Genomic DNA, 19953 nt, shown 5'->3' with positions numbered 1-19953 from the left:
AATGTGTAGTTATGATTCCTGCTTTCATATGACATGACAACATGTCAATGTGTAGTTATGATTCCCTGCTTTCATATCACATGAAAAAACTAAAATGAAAAAATTAGCAATAACAGGCTCTGTGTCGTGGTGGGTTAGCCTGGTAAACCCTCCCTCCGGAAATCTCATTTCCATTTGATTTCAGGAGTGAGTCTGGCCTGATCGCCCATTCTGCAATATTGGCTGTGGGCTGGAGTTGGGCGGGAGTAATACCGTTGACTGACAACCCCTTCAGCCAATGATCGTTTTTCCCCTTCAGCCAATCAGCAGTTCATTTTTACCACCTCCAGGCTATGTGACGCAACGGGACTTTTGAGACGGCCATGCCCAAAATAGGTTGCCTTATTCGGATACATGTGTGTCACTGCCCGCCCCGGCCGGTTCTCTGATTTAAAAAAAAAAAATAGGCTCTGTCATGATTAATTGACCACATATATGAAGTTAAACAACTAAATTCTATCCAAACGATATCTTATAAGTAAATTCCGTGCCTCAAAATAGAAGTTTGAGAGCTTTTTGAAGTAAAAAAACTGCGGAGAAAATAGCGGACAGAAAAGATGGCTGCCGTTCGTGTTTTGTCGGCTGCATTCAGGCTGCACTCGGTGCCATTCGGGCTCACTCGAACTCGCCACCTGATTGGCCAACTGTCGCTGTCAATCACTGAACGATGTGCGACTACGCTGATAGGCTCGTCTATTGGTGTACACAGCCAATATTGCAGAATGGGCGATCAGGCCAGACTCACTCCTGAAATCAAATGGAAATTAGATTTCCGGAGGGAGGGTTTACCAGGCTAGTGGTGGGTCACATGTGTATACTAAAGTGAGTTGTGTATAAAGTGCAGTATTGCTTTCAAGTAGTACAGGATGCGTTGTCAGATAAAGTGCATGATTATAGATGTTCACAAGCAGTGGTGGAAAGTAACTAAATACCTGTACTCAAGTCTCTTATGTTTATTCTCTTCTGTTTATTCTCTTCTGTTTATTCTGATCTGTTAAATTCAGTTTAGTTCTGATCAGTGATGATGAAGATTACAGCCACCCTCCTCATCCTCTCCTCTGTACTTCATGTCAAAGCGATCCCAGGAAGTAAGTACATTATATTTATGTTATTATATTAAAGATACTGTTATAAATCTACTCTTATTATATAAAATATGCATTCTTAGATGTACTCTTTTTATATAAAATACATGGATATTTATAATGTTATATTTATATTATTAAAACATATGTGTATATTTATATTGTTATAAATACATTCTATATATATTTTTATATATGAAATGTATATCTATATTGTTATTAATATAAATAAACATTATGTCTGTTGATTATATACTGAATAACATACTGTTATATTGATATATCAAATATGCATACAGTTTATTCATAGTGTTATTATTTATAATACCCTTGGCAAGCGGTATAGCACACACACACACACACACGCACACACACACACACACACACACACACACACACACACACACACACACACACACACAAAACCTTGTTGGGAGCGGTGTGATTACAGACAGGAGATCCCAGAACCTCAGGGACCTTTTGAACGGGTTATACACAGAAGCGTCAATTATAAAAACGTATAAAAAACTACATTTTACCCGTGGCGATGGAGGAACAACATATTCCCCACCATGGTGATTTCAGAGCAAACTCGACCCCGTTAGCAGGCTTATGCCTACCACTTCACACAGGGATAGCGAGCCAAACCATGCAAAACATATTTACATTTATACCATCATGCAAAACCACTGCACATAATCAGAGCATAAAGTCATTGCAAAACAAGTCATTGCTCACAAGTCATTGCATCAATCATTGCATCAGCTACAGATCTCTACCTGAATGAGGTGTGTATTATATCAGTAATGTATCAGCTGTTAGTTTGAAATTCCCATACTCACCAAGGGCGTGGTGATGTCCTTCAGAAGAAACCTAGTCTATTTATCTCTATAGCACTAACTCAGAAAATGAGGCTTTTTGGAAGATTAAAAGCTTCCCTTTATTTGCTCTGTTCATAGTGGGATTACAGATGTGTATTAACAATACAAAATACAAATACTATATACAAATAGAAATGAAATCTAGGAATGTTTCATGTCTGTCTGGTCAGATTTACAAATGTTTACAAAAAAAGTTAGGCTTGTCCTAAACTCATTTAGAATTTAGATTAAAAAGGAGGAGGTTCCATTTAGATCTCATTCAGCCTGAAATACAGGCCAGTCTAAATTTGGTAGTTCCAAAAATGTATAATACAAATTATTAATATTATTTATTATTTATAGTTATAATAATTATTAATAAACACCAAATAGGTTTCATCTCAAAATAGAGTAATTTGCCTTTTTTAATTTAAGTAATTTTTTACTTTCCTCCATGTGGAGCCATGACTGTTTAACATCTGAATAAGATGAAGGAGAAGAAGCTCCGAAAACCTAAGGGCCCAAAGGGTCCAAAAGCCTCTCTGTGTCCAAAAGCCTCTTTGTGTCCAAAAGCCTCCTCGCGCCTCCCTCAGTCTCCCTAACAATACAAAATACAAATACTATATACAAATAGAAATGAAATCTAGGAATGTTTCATGTCTGTCTGGTCAGATTTACAAATGTCTTAAGTTAGGCTTGTCCTAAACTAATTTAGAATTTAGATTAAAAAGGAGGAGGTTCCATTTAGATCTCTACCTGAATGAGGTGCCGAAAGGCATGGCGAGAGAGTATGTTTTACCCTCCGTCCGTCCGTGTGTGTGTCCGTGTGTGTGTGTGTCCGTCCGTCCTGTCCGTGTGTTACCAGCTAATCTCTGGCACCGTTGGCCCGGTCGCTGCGAAACTGTGCACACACACTCCCTGGATGCCAATTCAGAACCTCTGCCTCAAATTTTTCACATGGGCCTGTTATAGCGCCACCTGGAGGCCGATTTGTGCAAAACCCATTTGTTTACATTACTCCTACATATTTTATCCATAGTCATGCAATTCGGTACACAGTATCTCTATAGTGATGTGATCAACATGGATCTGTCCGATTTCACATATTCCATCCTCATTGGCTAAGGTTTGCTTCCAAAATTTGCAGGATTGGTCCGTTTTGAACAAAATGCCTCAAATCATGAACAATTTCCGTGAAATTTCACAAACACATTCCCACTAGGCCAAGGAAGAAATGCCACCCTTTTTCACATTGGCCTGTTATAGCGCCACCAGCAGCTCTAATATAGCAAAACACATTTTTGGAACAAAATTCCTCAAATCATGAATGCAGTGTCCGATTGCCGTGAACGACCTAAGAATAAATGGCACCCTTTTCACATTTGAATATTATAGTGCCACCAGGAGGCCACAATAACGTACCTGACCTGGCGGAGACCTGTGCTCCGAGGAGCACTTTTTCTAGTTGTGCCTTTTTCAACAGCCACACACACACACAAAAAACACTTACTTTGCACCTTGCACCGACATTCAGCATGGCCATATATGGGCATACTGGGGGGTTAAATTTCCCCCAAGATGTGTCTTATACCTGAGCATAATTCAGTAAATGCAATTATACTGCATATTATCAGCAATTATACATGAGTACATTAAATCATTAATAACATCAGGTTAAATACATGAGAAAATCAAATGATTCACGTTTGCATTAAATCTATCAAATCTTACTGCCTGCTGCAAGCCTTCCAGTGCACCTCAGCAGTCATTTCAACCTGTCAGTCAATATCATATTCTTACTTTAGGCAAATCAAGTGATAAAATAATGTAAAGCCTATATCCTAAAGTGAGCTGTGCATAAATTAGGTTCTAATACATTTCCATATGTTCAACAATTTACTCAAGTACTGTACTTAAGTATAATTTTCACTATTTTTACTTCTACTCCACTACATTTCAGAGGCAAATATTATACTTTTACTCCACTACAATTATTTGAAAGCTTTAGTTACTAGTTACTTTGTAGATTTTGATTACAAAACATACACTTCATCCCTATATACATTTAGACCATTAGAAAATAGCAGATCTACAAGCTCATAATACGTCGCATTGCGACGCATTGTGAGCTTGTAGATCTGCTATTTTCAAAAGATTTTTATACATTTGAAAACTTGTGAAATGGGACATTCTGTATAATGAGTACTTTCTACTTTTGGTACTTTAAGTACATTTTGACACCAATACTTTTGTACTTTTACTCAAGTAAATAAAACATTCTGGACTTATACTTGTAACAGCTAGTATTTCTACATTGCAGTATTGATACTTTTACTTAAGTAAAACATTAGTACTTTTTCCACCACTGTATATTATATTACATTATATTATATAATGTTATGTTCACATCCTGAAATAAATCATTATGAATCTGTTTCATAATATTATGAAAACATTTAAATCTGTTGAATAAAATGTTTGACAGGAAGATGATGATGATGATGATGATGATGATGATGATGATTGTTATTTGTATTTAATGTCATCTTTGTTTTATTTCCAGTGTTTCATGAGAACATTCAACTCCTTGGCTGTTCAGACACAGTTAAAGACTCTTATAAAGAGTGGATGCAGGGACTGGATGGTGAAGTGATGGTGTACGCAGACTTCAACAAAGGGAAGGGGGTGGAGCCTCAGCCTCCGTTTGTAGATCCAATCACCTGGCCAGCAGTTTATGAAAGAGCTGTGGGTGATCAGCACTACTGCAAAGCCCAGCTGGACGCCTTTCGCACTCTCTTGAAGAAACCACCAGTGAAAGGTACATGAATACTATGAACACAATAGTTATTAACTAAAACGGTTGAATATATCATTGACTGCCAATCACGTAGATCTACGCGAACCGCTTTAAAGCCGCCACGTGCCAATCGCGTAGATCTACGTTTTTTTTTTCCAATTTCACCCAAAGACCAAGGAGATATGATTAGTTGAAGATCTAGACTCCTATCCACTTCCTTGTTAACTTAAAACTTAAAAATGCTGTATTTCGGCTCCTGAGTACTTTTTTTTTTCCAATGAAAAACTCTGGCATTGGCTAAAAAATTATGAAATAATTCTGGCAGTCAATTTAATGAAAATGTTTAACCCATTCAATCCGGGAACACATATCTGTCATTTTAGATTTCTTTGGCTGTTCAAAAATAGCAGATCTACAAGCTCATAGCACAGCACCGAGTGCCGCGCAAGAGCTGCTATTTTTGGGGGGGAAATCATGAAAAAGGTTTGAGAACCACTGATATTATAGCAACATCTGTTTATTTTTGTTTTTTTTTATGTTAGGATTTAGAAGACATTTGTAGAATCCCCAGAAGCAAATATTTGAGTTACAAATGTTTGCTTTAAAAGTATATATTTATATAAAGATAAACGCAAACTTTCATGATTTAAAAAAAATAGCAGATCTACAAGCTCATAGCGCGGCACCGAGTGCTGTGCTAAATGGGTTAAGCATGTATATTAAGCATTTATGTTAGGCTACGTAGGCTATGTACGTAGGCTATGTACGTAGGCTATATAGTATGTTTTACATACATGAACACACACACTAACGTAGGCTATATAGTATGTTTTACATACATGAACACACACACTAACGTAGGCTATATAGTATGTTTTTCATACATGAGACACACACTCTAACGTAGGCTATATAGTATGTTTTACATACATGAACACACACACTAACGTAGGCTATATAGTATGTTTTACATACATGAGACACACACTAACGTAGGCTATATAGTATGTTTTACATACATGAACACACACACTAACGTAGGCTATATAGTATGTTTTTCATACATGAACACACACACTAACGTAGGCTATATAGTATGTTTTTCATACATGAACACACACACTAACGTAGGCTATATAGTATGTTTTACATACATGAGACACACACTAACGTAGGCTATATAGTATGTTTTTCATACATGAACACACACACTAACGTAGGCTATATAGTATGTTTTACATACATGAGACACACACTAACGTAGGCTATATAGTATGTTTTACATACATGAACACACACACTAACGTAGGCTATATAGTATGTTTTACATACATGAACACACACACTAACGTAGGCTATATAGTATGTTTTTCATACATGAGACACACACTAACGTAGGCTATATAGTATGTTTTTCATACATGAACACACACACACACTAACGTAGGCTATATAGTATGTTTTTCATACATGAACACACACAACTGAATCAGTTGTGTGAAGCTCCTCCCATGTGGCTTCCTGCTGTAAATGTAGCTTTGGGGAGGAGGGGGGTTGAGTGGCCCCGCCCTACTCATTAACTATTCTATTGTTATTTAATTAGCTTCCAATGGTTCTTAATCACTTGTCCCATTCACCTGAAGACGCTCCCTCGTCTCTCACAGTCAGTTGCAGTTAGTGTGTGGGCTGCTAGCAGTGGTGGAAAGTAACTGAGTAGATTTACTTAAGTACTGTACTTAAGTACAATTTTGAGGTATTTGTACTTTACTTGAGTCTTCCCAGTTTTCAATACTTTTACTTCTACTCCACTACATCTCTGATCCAAATATTGTACTTTTACTCCACTACATTTACTTTAAAACTTTAGTTAATAGCTACTTGATTATTATTACAAAACATACATTAACCACTTCAGCCCTATATACATTTTGGCCATTTGAAAATAGCAGATCTACAAGCTCACAATGTGTTGTGATGCGACGCATTGTGAGCTAGTAGATCTGCTATTGGATCTGCTATAAGGATTTTCATACATTTGAAAACTTGAAAGGGACATTCTGCACAATAATGAGTACTTTTACTTTTGGTACTTAATTATATTTTCGTACCAATACTTTTGTACTTTTACTCAAGTACATTTTGAATTCTGGACTTTTACTTGTAACAGAGTATTACTATATTGCAGAATTGATACTTTTACTTAATTACTTGTAAAACATTTGAGTAATTTTTTCCACCACTGGCTGCTAGTAGCCCCGCCTTCCTCCTATTACTCTGTGGCTGTGGCACACACACACACACACACACACACACACACACACACACACACACACACACACACACACACACACACACACACACACACACACACACACACACACACACACACACACACAACCTATTTTAGACTTTATGTAATGACATATTTGGCCGATAGGGGGCAGTTCGCCTAGTGTTGATATTATACAGATGATAATAAAACTGAACATTAATGACATTTTTAATTGTCTATTTCCAGATGGATATGTGTACTATGAGGCTAACCGCTGTGTGTTTAACTCCAGTGAGCTGAAGGACATACAGCACATAGTGTCAATGAATTTCGATGGTGATGAGATCCTCAGGTGGGACAGTAGAGTAGATCAGTTTGTTGGATACACTGAGCTTGGTGTGAAGAACGCAGAGCTCTGGAATGAAGATCCTACAGAACTGGCTGTGAGGAGAGCAGAACGAGAGTTATTCTGCAAACGCAACATTGAGCTCTACTACTCCTCTGTGCTGAACAAGAGAGGTGAGCTGATCTCAGAGCAGCACTCAACACTCATCACCTCATAAACTATAACATGACATCATAATAAATCATTCTATTCAGAGATGATTAATGGTGTTAATATTGATCTGATAATGATTATAAAACATCCCTTGGTCTGGGCCGTAGCGTGACGGTCCAGGCCTGGACCCCTTAACCCATTCAATCCGGGGACGCATCTCTGTCATTTTAGATTTCTTTAGCCATTCAAAAATAGCAGATCTACAAGCTCATCGGGCGGCACCGAGTGCCGCGCGATGAGCTTGTAGATCTGCTATTTTTTTAAAATCTTGACAATGTGTGCAAATCTTTGAATATATATTTTATAACGTGAACATCAACATTTGTAACTCTGGGGGTCCCTGAAACAAAACATTTGACAAATGTTCGCTTTAAAAAAATATGTATATAAAGAGTAACACATATTTTCATGATTTTTCAAAGAATAGCAGATCTACAAGCTCATAGCGCGGCACCGAGTGCCGAATTTCACCGAATGAAACATATAGATCTATTTCTGAGTGTTTTCACCTACATATAATGACCTTCCTAAAATAGAGACACCAGGATTAATGTTTTTAAATGAACTTTAAAAAGAACCATGCAGGATAAAACACACCTCTATACACTTCATTTACCCTGGTTTTATATTTAATTATTATCTTAACTAGTTTGTTTTGTATGTTTTTAATCACTTTAGTAATTTAGTATCTTACAGGATTATGTGTGTTGTTTGTTTCTACTCATTTGTACTATTTTCATTAAATGCTATTGCTTGGTTTATTGTTGTTCATGTAAAGCACTGTGTAACTGTAAATTATTTAATATGTTTAAATTACATTATATAAATGCATTCTACATCGTATAAACCTGTAGAATATTGTAGAATCTACAGTATTCTATGAAACATTTGTTCTCTGGGGCCATCTGGTGGCCAAACACTGACATTTACAGTTACAATTTACAATGTAGGCATTTATCAGACGCTCTTAATCCAGAGTGATTTACAGTAAGCAAGGAAAACACAAGGTAATACATTAAATGCATAGAAATAGTAATCTAGGATCATAGGTAAACCAAGAACCTATCATCAGTCTAAACAGTATAATATCAAGTAAATAATAATCTATACATTGAAACTATAAACACTATAGAATGCCAGGTCTACAAATGACCTGACATCTGTCTACATAACATGATATCTAAATTAGATTTTAACCTTTGAGTAAGCCTGCAAGGTCATCACGGCTAGGGTTAGAGGTGGAGTCTGAAGAGGTGAGTCTTCAGAGGGTGTTTTAGAGAAGGGAGAAGAGTCTAGGACGTGTGGAGCGTTGTCCAGGGTGTTTTAGAGAAGAGAGAAGAGTCTAGGACGTGTGGAGCGTTGTCCAGGGTGTTTTAGAGAAGGTTCTGACAGCTTCCCTGTGTTAGCTGATCTGAGTGAGCGGGAGGGGTTGTAGGGTTGGATCAGGCTTGAAGATATGGGGGTGTCATACCTTTGGTTGCTTTGTAGGCCAACATCAGTGTTTTGTACTCTGTGAGGGCAGCAACTGGGAGCCAATGGAGGGAGAGGAGAACGGGGGAGATCCGGGAAACGTGAACATTTTTGCTGGTTGAAGACCAAGCGTTTTGCGGCTTTCTGGATCATTTGGATCTCATTTGGATGATAAACAATTATTAATGATAATGACATTTTCCTATGACTGGTATATAATAATGATAATGATAATGATAAGGGTAATGATAATGATAATGATAATGATAATAATAATCATCTTTTTTAGGTGTGGAGCCCAAAGTGAGACTGAAGTCAGAGACTCCCCCTCGTCGTGGTGAACACACTCACATGCTGAGGTGCAGCAGCTACGACTTCTATCCTAAAGTGATCCTGGTGACCTGGCTGATAGGCCAAGAACCTTTGACCTCTGGTCTCTCCTCTACCGATGAGCTGTCTGATGGACACTGGTACTACCAGTACCACTCCTACCTGGAGTACACACCCAGGTACACACCTAACAGACACCTATACATATAGTACACACCTCTACTTGTACTACCAGTACCACTCCTACCTGGAGTACACACCCAGGTACCTAACAGACACCTATACATAGAAATACACACTTAGTAGACACTTATTCATATATTCTTTAAAAATCAAACACGTGTTACTCACTTGCTGAAAATGGGCCATTAATTGGTAGGCTAATAATACTAAGACACACACACACACACACACACACACACACACACACACACACACACACACACACACACACACACACACACACACACACACACACACACACACACACACACACACACACAAATACGCTATTACGTGTGTATCTCGTTACTAAGTTTCTTCTGCCCCTTACCATCCTCTGTGTGTGTGTGTGTGTGTGTGTGTGTGTGTGTGTGTGTGTGTGTGTGTGTGTGTGTGTGTGTGTGTGTGTGTGTGTGTGTGTGTGTGTGTGTGTGTGTGTGTGTGTGTGTGTGTGTGTGTGTGTGTGTGTGTGTGTGTGTGTGTGAGTGATACAGATCAGGAGAGAAGATCACATGCATGGTGGAACATCCCAGCCTGACCGCGCCTATCAAGATAGACTGGGGTCAGTTACTGTAATCTACTGTATTCTACTGTAGTGTACTGTAATCTACTGTATTCTAATGTAAGTGTTACACTACACTTTGTTTTAACACATTTCCTGCCATTGACGTAGATCTACGTCGATTAAATATTTTTTTTGAAAATTCCATAATGATCTTTGTTTACTAATGGCTGCAGGTACAAAGACACTTATAGAATTTATAAAATGTATTAATTTAAAGTATGAGAACAGTCCTGAGAGATGGAACTGGTCTTATAAACTGCTCAAAAGAAGTTCGGAAACTTAACTTCGGTCAATTATATCTCCCCTTTAATAATACCAATTGGTATTGTGTTTTATATCATTCTTATCGTTGATTAGTCACCTTTACAAGGAGGTACAGCTTGTAAGGATTGGGCATTCGTGGAATGAGCAACACAGCTAAACGTGTGGGTAGCGCCTCCAAAAAATGTGCCAAAATCACCCAATATGCTTCTGTTGGTAATCGCTCTTGTTTTGAGCAACCTGCCAGCACACACCTGCTGAGAGGTGTGTGCCAGTAGTCACAGGTGTGTGAATGCCTCACAGGTGAGTGACTGGCACCTGAACATGGGTTCTGCAACTTTGTTGAGTTGGAGTGTGTATGCTCCAAGCAGCAACACTGCCCCCATGGAAAGATGCCACGTTTGTCCCTTCAGGATAAGGCCTGTGGAATAGGGCAAGTGAAGCTGGTGTTCCGTTACGCAGATTACGCATTATTTGATGCCAGCCCTGGTACCATTTGCAGGCAGGTGTGTGCCAGTCACAGGTGTGACTCATGCGCGTCAATCCCGGGGGGGACGGGGGAGTTTCGTCCCCCCCTAGCTTCAGATTGGACCCCCCCAAGTCAGATTGGATCCCCCCAGACCCCCCCCAAGTAATTTAGAATAATAAATACTTATTTAATAGAATCTGAACCCACTTTTGAAATCATGCACTGCACTCATAAACACGATGTATTTTAAAGGATTTATTTGCCCCCCCCCGTGTAAATCCCAAAATGGTTTGGTCCGCAGCACCGGCGCCTTCCTTCACTGCACAGGGAAAAAACACTCGCCCCAAAACACACTCGCCCCTATTTTTTTCGCCGACCGAGGCAGCCGGATATACCCGGGGCGAGTGTGTTTTGGGACGACCACCGTCGTCCACGCAGCAACATGTGGTTTCACCGGTTTGTTTACAAGTCGAATTTGGAAGAAAATAATCAGGAGCTCAACAACATAATGAGAGGATACAAGAGCTATCTGTGCTAAGTGCAAAGTGTGCATATTTAAGCAAGTATTTTAAAACAGAGAAAGCTACCTAGGAAAAAGAAACAGAAAGTGATAGACCCCCGCTGACTCAAACTAACGACCACGGGACTGACGGGAGTTATCATCAAATCCAAAGATTTGTTGTGAATAATTATAGGTAGTTTGACCAAAACCAAAGTGAAGAGGAGGACACAGAGAATGTCGGTCATCAGTGATCAAAGGATTTAGCATTTGCAATTTTGATAATGTTAGGAGCAATGCAATGGACCTGGACCAGCCCAGGCAACAGTGACACTACGACCAGGTAGGGTCCAGTGTTTCCAAATGGACTGCAGTCTGCACAGAACCCTATTATGCCAAGTACTGTACATAATGTAGTTGACCAAAGTTTCTCAGCTGCATTATATTTGTTATTAGTGTCTGTCTATCCTGAAACAAACCAACTCCAAGTGCGGCTGCCTGGTGATGAGTAAATTTACTAAGTTAATATAAAGAAAACTTCATGTTCTGAACAAAACTCACAAGCCTCTGTGCCAAACCTTCTATTCGTTATACTTTACAGTAGCTATTGATAATCGTAGATGGTTGATGCTCAATTCCTCTGCTCTGCTCATTATTTGAAACAGCCAGTGGTGGGTAAAATTAAATTTATATTACTCCTACTTGGCAGTTGGCTGTGCCTCGGCCTGTGTTTTGCCTTGAGGTGATCAGGGCTACTCATCCCCAAGTCATTTAGAATAATAAAAAATGAATGTTAAAATAGTATTTTTATATTAAATCAGTAAAATTAGGCAAAATAACATAACCCTAACCTAACCCTAAAACCGAAATAAAGTAACCAAAATCCAAGAAAGAAACCTCCCAAATCCGCCATATAACCAAAATTGGTCCACCCCCTCCAGCCTCAAGACAGATTGACGCCCCTGGAGTGACTGGCACCTGAGCATGGGCCCTGCAACTTTGACATCTGTCTTTGGTTCCGTTGTGCAAATCTGGCCTGTAAATCTATGGTTCCTCAGTTAAGCAAGGGGTCTTGGGTTGTTGTCTTCCTTGTTGACTTCACCAGTCTCACAGAACTTGGTCCTAAGTTTGCAAATGGTACCAGGGCTGACACCAAATAATGCTGTCACTCTGCATAACGGAACACCAGCTTCACTTGCCCTATTGCACAGGCCTCATCCTGAAGGGACAAACGTGGCATCTTTCCATGGGGGCAGTGTTGCTGCTTGGAGCATACACACTCCAACTCAACAAAGTTGCAGAACCCATGTTCAGGTGCCAGTCACTCACCTGTGAGGCATTCACACACCTCTGACTACTGGCACACACCTCTCAGCAGGTGTGTGCTGGCAGGTTGCTCAAAACAAGAGCGATTACCAACAGAAGCATATTGGGTGATTTTGGCACATTTTTTGGAGGCGCTACCCACGCGTTTAGCTGTGTTGCTCATTCCACGAAAGCCAGATCCTTACACGCTGTGCCTCGTTGTAAAGGTGACTAATCAACGACAAAAATGATATAAAACACAATACCAATTGGTATTATTAAAGTGGAGATATAATACCCAATGCCTCCCTGCTTGGTACTACTTGGTTGGGAGGGGGGGTAAGTCTCTGTGACTAGAGTCACATCAAAGGTTGGGTTGGGCATCTACAAGCTCATAGCGTGGCACAGATTGCCACACTACGAGCTTGTAGATCTGCAATTTTTCTTGAACATTTGTGCAAATCTTTGAATATATATATATATTTTTTAACATTTGTAACATTTGTTACAATCAAATGTCTCAACAAGTCTTAACTCTTCTGAAAAACTATTGTTGCTATAATATCCCCCCAGAAGCAAAGATTTGAGTTAAAAAAATGTTTTTTAAACATATATATACAGTATATAATTTCAAAGATTTGCAAAAATGTTCACGATTTTTCAAAAATAGCAGATCTGCTATTTTTTAATAGCCAAAGTATAAACTAATGGTTTTAGCTCAAATCCAAAATGACAGATGATTTCATGTCAGAGTCAGTGAAGAACAAGGTGTTTTAATCTACTGTAATAATATATCATATCATTAATATAATATTTGTATTGTCAGATGACTCCATGCCAGAGTCAGTGAAGAACAAGGTGGCCATGGGAGCATCAGGTCTGGTTCTGGGTCTGGTCTTGTTCCTGTCTGGATTCATCTACTTCCAGTGGAAGAAACGAGGTGATTAACATGTTTAATTAACGTGTTTCATTAACATGTTTAATTAGCATGTTTAATTAACATGTTTCATTAACATGTTTCATTAATTGTTATAATAACAGTGGAATGAATGAGGTCAGATCAACAGAGGATCACATGACATGTGGAACCCTCACAGAAATGCAAACAAACAAACAAACAAACAAACAAACATGTAAAGCCACAACCTAAACTGGTTTATATTGGTTTAGAACCTTAACCGGTTTAGACCAGTTTAGACGACCGATTTATTTGTGTGTCTGTTTTAACTGTCTCTCTTCTTCTTCTTCTATCAGGTCGTATTCTGGTGCCGACAACCAATGACGATCTTTAGACCCCTCCCACACACCCAGGTTCACTTCCTCTTTCTTTTTACTAAACTTTGTTTTTTTGTTTTATGTATTGTCATGGCTGGCTCTTGCCACGACAAATAATAGGGGAGGGAGACCAATGGAAAGTGTAAGAAAGATATTTATTAACTACTAAACTAACGTAAGCAACTTATAGATAACTGAACATAAAGAGACATCATAACAGTAAAGGATCCAATGAGGTGTGGAGTCAGTGAATCAGTGGTGTTAAGTGTGGATGAGTGGAAGGGTGTGTGGATGGAAAGAATAATCAAATAGAACAGAACAAAAGCATGGGGAGCAGCTGAAGAGGACACAGTCCTCTCTCCTCTGGATATCAATCAAGACTGATCATGGGCTGGCTTTTATACACTCCTGGAGGCACCGGGCCCAGGTGCTCTCCAATGAGCCATTAGTAGATAGACTGCCCCACCCTGTTCACCTAGAAGGAACAGCATGAGCAGAGCACACTCCCATAACTCCATATAAGGGAGTGGGGCATTACAGTATAAAAGTGTATAGAACTATAATCATTTTAAATCATTAAATCATTAACCACTAACAAACCTTTAACAAGTCATGAATAACACATTAACTAATAATTTGGGAATGATTAATTCACTATTATAAGGTGGGGTTATTCTAAAGTGTTAACATGTTCACACAGTTAATAAATTCTGATTCTTATTGGTTTATTGTCTTTTCACAGAACACCTGGGTGTGTTTTTCAGAGAAACAGAGAGTCGTCGCTGCCCCCTGGTGGAGAGAGGAGGCAATACATGTGTGTCCATTCAGCTTTTAAATACTTTTAAATACAGCAGCACAATGATGACATCATCAACCTTTTTCACAGATGTCTCTTTTAAACAATTAGAAATGGTAATTGGCTAGCCAAGGCTAACAATAATTAGTGTGGAGTTTCCCAGTGTTTCGCCCAGGTCGACGTGGTGTTGAGGTGAGGTTAAGATTAGGGTTAAGTTTATAGACATTTTTTTTGTGAGGTTAAAGGTCAGGGTTTAGGCGCCACCTGGGCGACACACCAAAGGAAGAGGGAGTCCCAATTAGTGTGGGCGGTTCATCACATTACTTTGTATAGTTTCTGTCGTCAGAAAAAAACAAACATAATATTTCAGTTCTAAACTATATTGAAACATTAAATAAATGATCAAACACACAATCAGAGTTCTTCATAACATTAATATTAATATCCATCTGAATGGAAGTCATTCAGCCATGTTTGTGAAAAAGGTTTTAATATTTTATAATTGACATTAAGTCATTTATTATGTAATCATTTATAATGTGTGATAATTAATGTGTTATGATCACAGTTTCCCTGTGATGGGTGGACCTAGACCCTCTAGGGGTCTGGGGTGATGGGTGGACCTAGACCCTCTAGGGTGGTCTGAGGTGATGGGTGGACCTAGACCCTCTAGGGTGGTCTGAGGTGATGGGTGGACCTAGACCCTCTAGGGTGGACTGAGGTGATGGGTGGACCTGGACCCTCTAGGGTGGTCTGAGGTGATGGGTGGACCTAGACTCTCTAGGATGGTCTGAGGTGATGGGTGGACCTAGACCCTCTCTGGGGGTCTAGGGTGATGGGTGGACCTGGACCCTCTAGGGTGGTCTGAGGTGATGGGTGGACCTAGACTCTCTAGGATGGTCTGAGGTGATGGGTGGACCTAGACCCTCTAGGGGTCTGGGGTGATGGGTCCACCCAAATTAGACAATGGTGGGCCGCCATAGTCTAAGAAATTAATGGGAAACACTGATGACATGCAATAATATATGTTAAGTAATGATTTATATGTAATCATCACTTATTTGTTTTAGCTCTTGCTCATTTAATTTTTCTATGTGTCTCATCTGTTTAATAAAGTAGGTAGCTGATATATGTCACTTTTAACTCAGCTCTAGGTATACTCTTAGTTGCTTGTTTTAGTAGAGAATGCACTTAATACTTCTGGTGATTAGTAGTTTTCTTGCCTACCTATGTTGATGCACTTATTGTAAGTCTCTTTACAATGACACGAAAAGTGTCTGTTAAATGACTGTAATGTAATCATTTACAATATGTAATCATGAGCAGGGGAGCAGATCTTAATTTAAGGGGGAACCACAAAAAATGACTTTCTGGAGGGAACATCAATAATATCACCAACATAGAGTTAACACTTGGATTTTAAACAAACTAATAATGTTCAAAATGATTACAGTTTGTCTGACATTTAGCATTAAATAAACCAAATCCATTTTCAATATATGAAACAAACTAATGTCAACAATAACAAAGGTTGTTCAAACTTTACTAAAGTAAAGAACACAATATGTGTCTAATTCAGACAATTAGATATTCCTTGGTCAGTATTATTTATCTTTCCGTTTTTCAGCTCCACTGTTGTGTTTCTATCCGTTCATATTGGCTGAACTTCACTCATTAAACTAGTTAACAGCTCTGTGGACAAGTGATGATGATGAAGATGATGAAGCTTGTGGATTCATTTATTTGGTAGTTGTTGATGATCAGGACACACGGTGGCAAAAACAAAACCTTGAAATATGTATTTTAAATGATATAATTTATTTCTAAATACTTTATTGTGTCAGACATGTCCCCTCTTTCTCCCTGGGATCTGCACCCCTGACCATGAATGGTTTGAAGTTTAGCCGTTAGATTGTGGGTTTCATTTGCTTGGTTTGAATATCAATAAAAGAAGGAGAAACATTGTGTCACATTGAGTCACTTTGACTTCCACAAGGTCACACCAAGGTCAAACCTTAGTTTACCATGTTGATGATGAAGGGACTCAGGCTTCGTTCACACGTACTCGGGTACTTTTTAAAATAAACGTAGATTGTTTGTTTTGGTTAAGATCTGTGTCTAAACGGCCCCGTTTACAAACATATCTCTGTCCACACAGCAACGTATTAAGACGTTAAAAACACAGCTGTCATCACAAGACTGTCTATTTACAGCGTCAACAACTGCAGTCTGGTGATGACAGACACATATATCTTATTAAAGATTTATCTTTGTCATTTTGAAAAGAAGATAATGATAATGTCTTAAAATATACAGTAGCGCCCGGTCTGTGCTCTTCTTTGGATTTCTCAATAAAATGATACATTGAGCAGTGAGCTCATCCAAAAACAGGGCATCATATTTTTAGATAAATAAGTGTTTTAATCCCGTCTGTGGACGATTCTGTTGGAAATTCCCAATGGTCAGTAGTGACGAAGCACATCCGGAATTACACTAGATGTAAACAGGAAGTAAACGAGAGGGGGGGGGGGGGGAGACAGACAGGATTAAAACACTTCTTTATCTGAAAACATGGATTATTACATTGCACTAGAACCCTGTAGAGTGAGTTAACATTTGGGCCAGAGGGTAAGCATCTTTTATTTCTCCATGTGTACATGTTTGGACACCCTACAGGCTAGGGGCTGAAAGTCCAGTAGGAAATGGGGGGATAGTAGCTACGACTCTCGTAGATTGAAAATGTCAGAATCATAAAATGCGTTTATGAGAGTCGTAATCTACGTCTAACTGTGTAGATGGTTTACAGACAAACTACCATAGGCTAGTCTACTTCAGAACGACCAGAGACGCAGGGCATCACCGGCTGGCTCCTGTCCAATGAGCAGCTCTCCACCTGGAGCGCACACTGTCCCACAACTACTCACTATTAAATGGTGATTATTGAATGATAGAAACAAGAGGAGGCTCACACACTGACACAGATATTCTATTGTCTCTGGACTTCATTGCTGGCATCTCACACCTGGCTGTAACTTTTGGTAAAGCCTTTTCTGTCAAGAGCACAAACCTTCCTACCTTATTGATGTTTTATTATAGAATGCTGATAGAATGAACACATCAGCTGTCGGGGTGCTGGGTTTAAAGAGGATCATGAAATAAACCACCTGGCTCTCATTGAATTCAAGTCATTTGTCAGGGTTTCCTTTGCCTCCCAGTGCGTAACGTAACGTTATCTCTCTCCTTAGAATAATGTGCGTTTTGGCAGACAGTGTAAACTGCAGTCCTACAGTGTTTGCCAGTGGGATTATTACCATATTCTGTGACGGTATAAACTTTCTTTGTGAAGAATGATACCATCACATCGTCCTGAATGGAATACGTTTTGTATATTAATTTAACCCATTATGTGCTCAGTGCGCGCTCTGTGGAGACCACCTGACTGCTGCTTATTTTGCACATAAAACACAGTGTTGTCCCCGGGCCGTGACACCATGCACGTCCATGAGAGATAGCCTGGCAAGGCTGTCATAATCTGAACGTTTATGGAGTGATTGATGAATGCTTAAACATGAATGGATAACGGCTGGTGTTTGGTGGGAGTTACCTATCTCCAATCTCCTGCTGAAGTCCTGTGGTCAAAAACCCACAACGTGAAGAAGAGCTCCTGTTCTTATATCGGTTATATCCTTAAACAATGTTACATCATAGCCTATATCCTCAGAAGGACGTAATAATGTCCTACTGTAGGACAGGCTGCCCACGTTCTGCACTCTGTATGTTATGTTTATCAAACTTCCTCACAGAGGAGTTTTAATGGGTTCTGGTCCCTTGAGTTGCTCGTTCCATTGCAAGTTGCTGTACTCTAGTGTTCATTGTGTGCGAGCTGTACCTTTTTTCACTGACGAAAACTAATCCTGGTCACTTGTTCTCATATTTTTGTTACTTTGTTTTCTTGATCACAATATTAAAGCTGCACTATGTAACTGTCTTATTATAACCTGGATTTGAACCCGGGTCTCCTGCGCAAGGACTGACATGTTTACCACTGCTAATTGTACTTGCTGCTTAAAGGGATAATTAACTTCAAAAATATTTTCATCTCCTAAAAGAAAAATATATATAGCCTTGATTTTTTAATGTTATCCCTTCCAAAAATATATATTTCCCCTTTAAAAATATTTTCATCTCCTAAAAAATAAATGTTATAGCCTATGTTTTTTTTTTCCATACCAGAAAACATAAACCACCTGCTCTTAAAATAATGTACCTACCCTTAAAACAATCTACCTAGCTCTTAAAATAATGTACCTACCCTTAAAACAATCTACCTAGCTCTTAAAATAATGTACCTACCCTTAAAACAATCTACCTAGCTCTTAAAATAATGTACCTACCCTTAAAACAATCTACCTAGCTCTTAAAATAATGTACCTACCCTTAAAACAATCTACCTAGTAATGTCCCCTAAGGGGCTCCGTAGTAATCCCCAAACTATTTGGCTTTTGTGGACTCTGAACTGCACACATTTTAAATGTGCGTCACAGATAGAGGAGGCTTGACAATTAATTATTTGTGAATTTTATGATCCGTGTTCTGTAGAGCTTCCGTAGACACAGAGCCGACAGTGGCTGAAGGTATCTGTGAAGCTTCAGACACAGAGCCGACAGTGGCTGAAGGTATCTGTGAAGCTTCAGACACAGGAGCAGACAGCAGGATGAAGATGGTACTGTGGCTGAGTGTGACCACTCTGCTCCTTTCCTCTCTAACCATGGAGCTGCATTGTAAGTAGATCTAATCCACCACCTGCTGATACCATGTGAGCAGATTATCATGATTATTATTAAGTATATCACAATGTAGAAATACTCAGTTTACAAGTAAAAGTCATGTATTAAAACATTGTATGTATTAAAGGCTTAGTTTGTAACTTTGCCCTGTATTGACATAACAAAACAAAACATATATGTTTTACCAATCATGTCCCTCCATATCAGCATGTTATCAGCCACAGGAGTAGTGTGGTGGTGTTTACCATAGATATATATAAAGGCTAGATGGCTCAAAGGGGCGGCGCAAGCGTAGCTCAACCGCGGCCATCTTGAAACAGTCATTCATACCATTATGTCTATGGTGCATATACTTTGAAATA

General features: G+C 39.1%; 3 protein-coding genes across 3 annotated transcripts in view; 2 read left to right on the top strand and 1 right to left on the bottom strand.

The window, feature by feature from the left end:
- Nucleotides 1-16769, top strand: part of LOC308089532 (H-2 class II histocompatibility antigen, E-S beta chain-like) — a 60797-nt gene extending 44028 nt beyond the window's left edge. Inside the window, exons 3-8 of the mRNA XM_080434321.1 lie at nt 7300-7572; nt 9372-9591; nt 10129-10196; nt 13560-13673; nt 13988-14044; nt 14751-16769. Coding sequence (XP_080290447.1) covers nt 7300-7572; nt 9372-9591; nt 10129-10196; nt 13560-13673; nt 13988-14025 — 713 coding nt within the window. The 3' untranslated portion in view covers nt 14026-14044; nt 14751-16769. The remainder of the gene's footprint in view (nt 1-7299; nt 7573-9371; nt 9592-10128; nt 10197-13559; nt 13674-13987; nt 14045-14750) is intronic.
- The window catches only part of LOC308089538 (uncharacterized protein), a 126361-nt gene that overhangs the window by 13317 nt on the left and 93091 nt on the right, over nt 1-19953 (bottom strand). The gene's annotated exons all lie outside the window — the stretch shown is intronic.
- Nucleotides 1066-19953, top strand: part of LOC308089521 (H-2 class II histocompatibility antigen, E-S beta chain-like) — a 62787-nt gene continuing 43899 nt past the window's right edge. The window contains exon 1 of the mRNA XM_080434298.1: nt 1066-1127. The gene's annotated coding sequence lies outside the window, so the exon portion shown is untranslated. The remainder of the gene's footprint in view (nt 1128-19953) is intronic.

The sequence above is a fragment of the Gymnoscopelus braueri genome (assembly GCF_963280865.1).
Source record: "Gymnoscopelus braueri genome assembly, chromosome: 7".
Classification (NCBI taxonomy): Eukaryota; Metazoa; Chordata; class Actinopteri; order Myctophiformes; family Myctophidae; genus Gymnoscopelus; species Gymnoscopelus braueri.
Note: the sequence above shows the minus strand (reverse complement) of the source record. Positions and strands in the feature narration are given on the sequence as shown.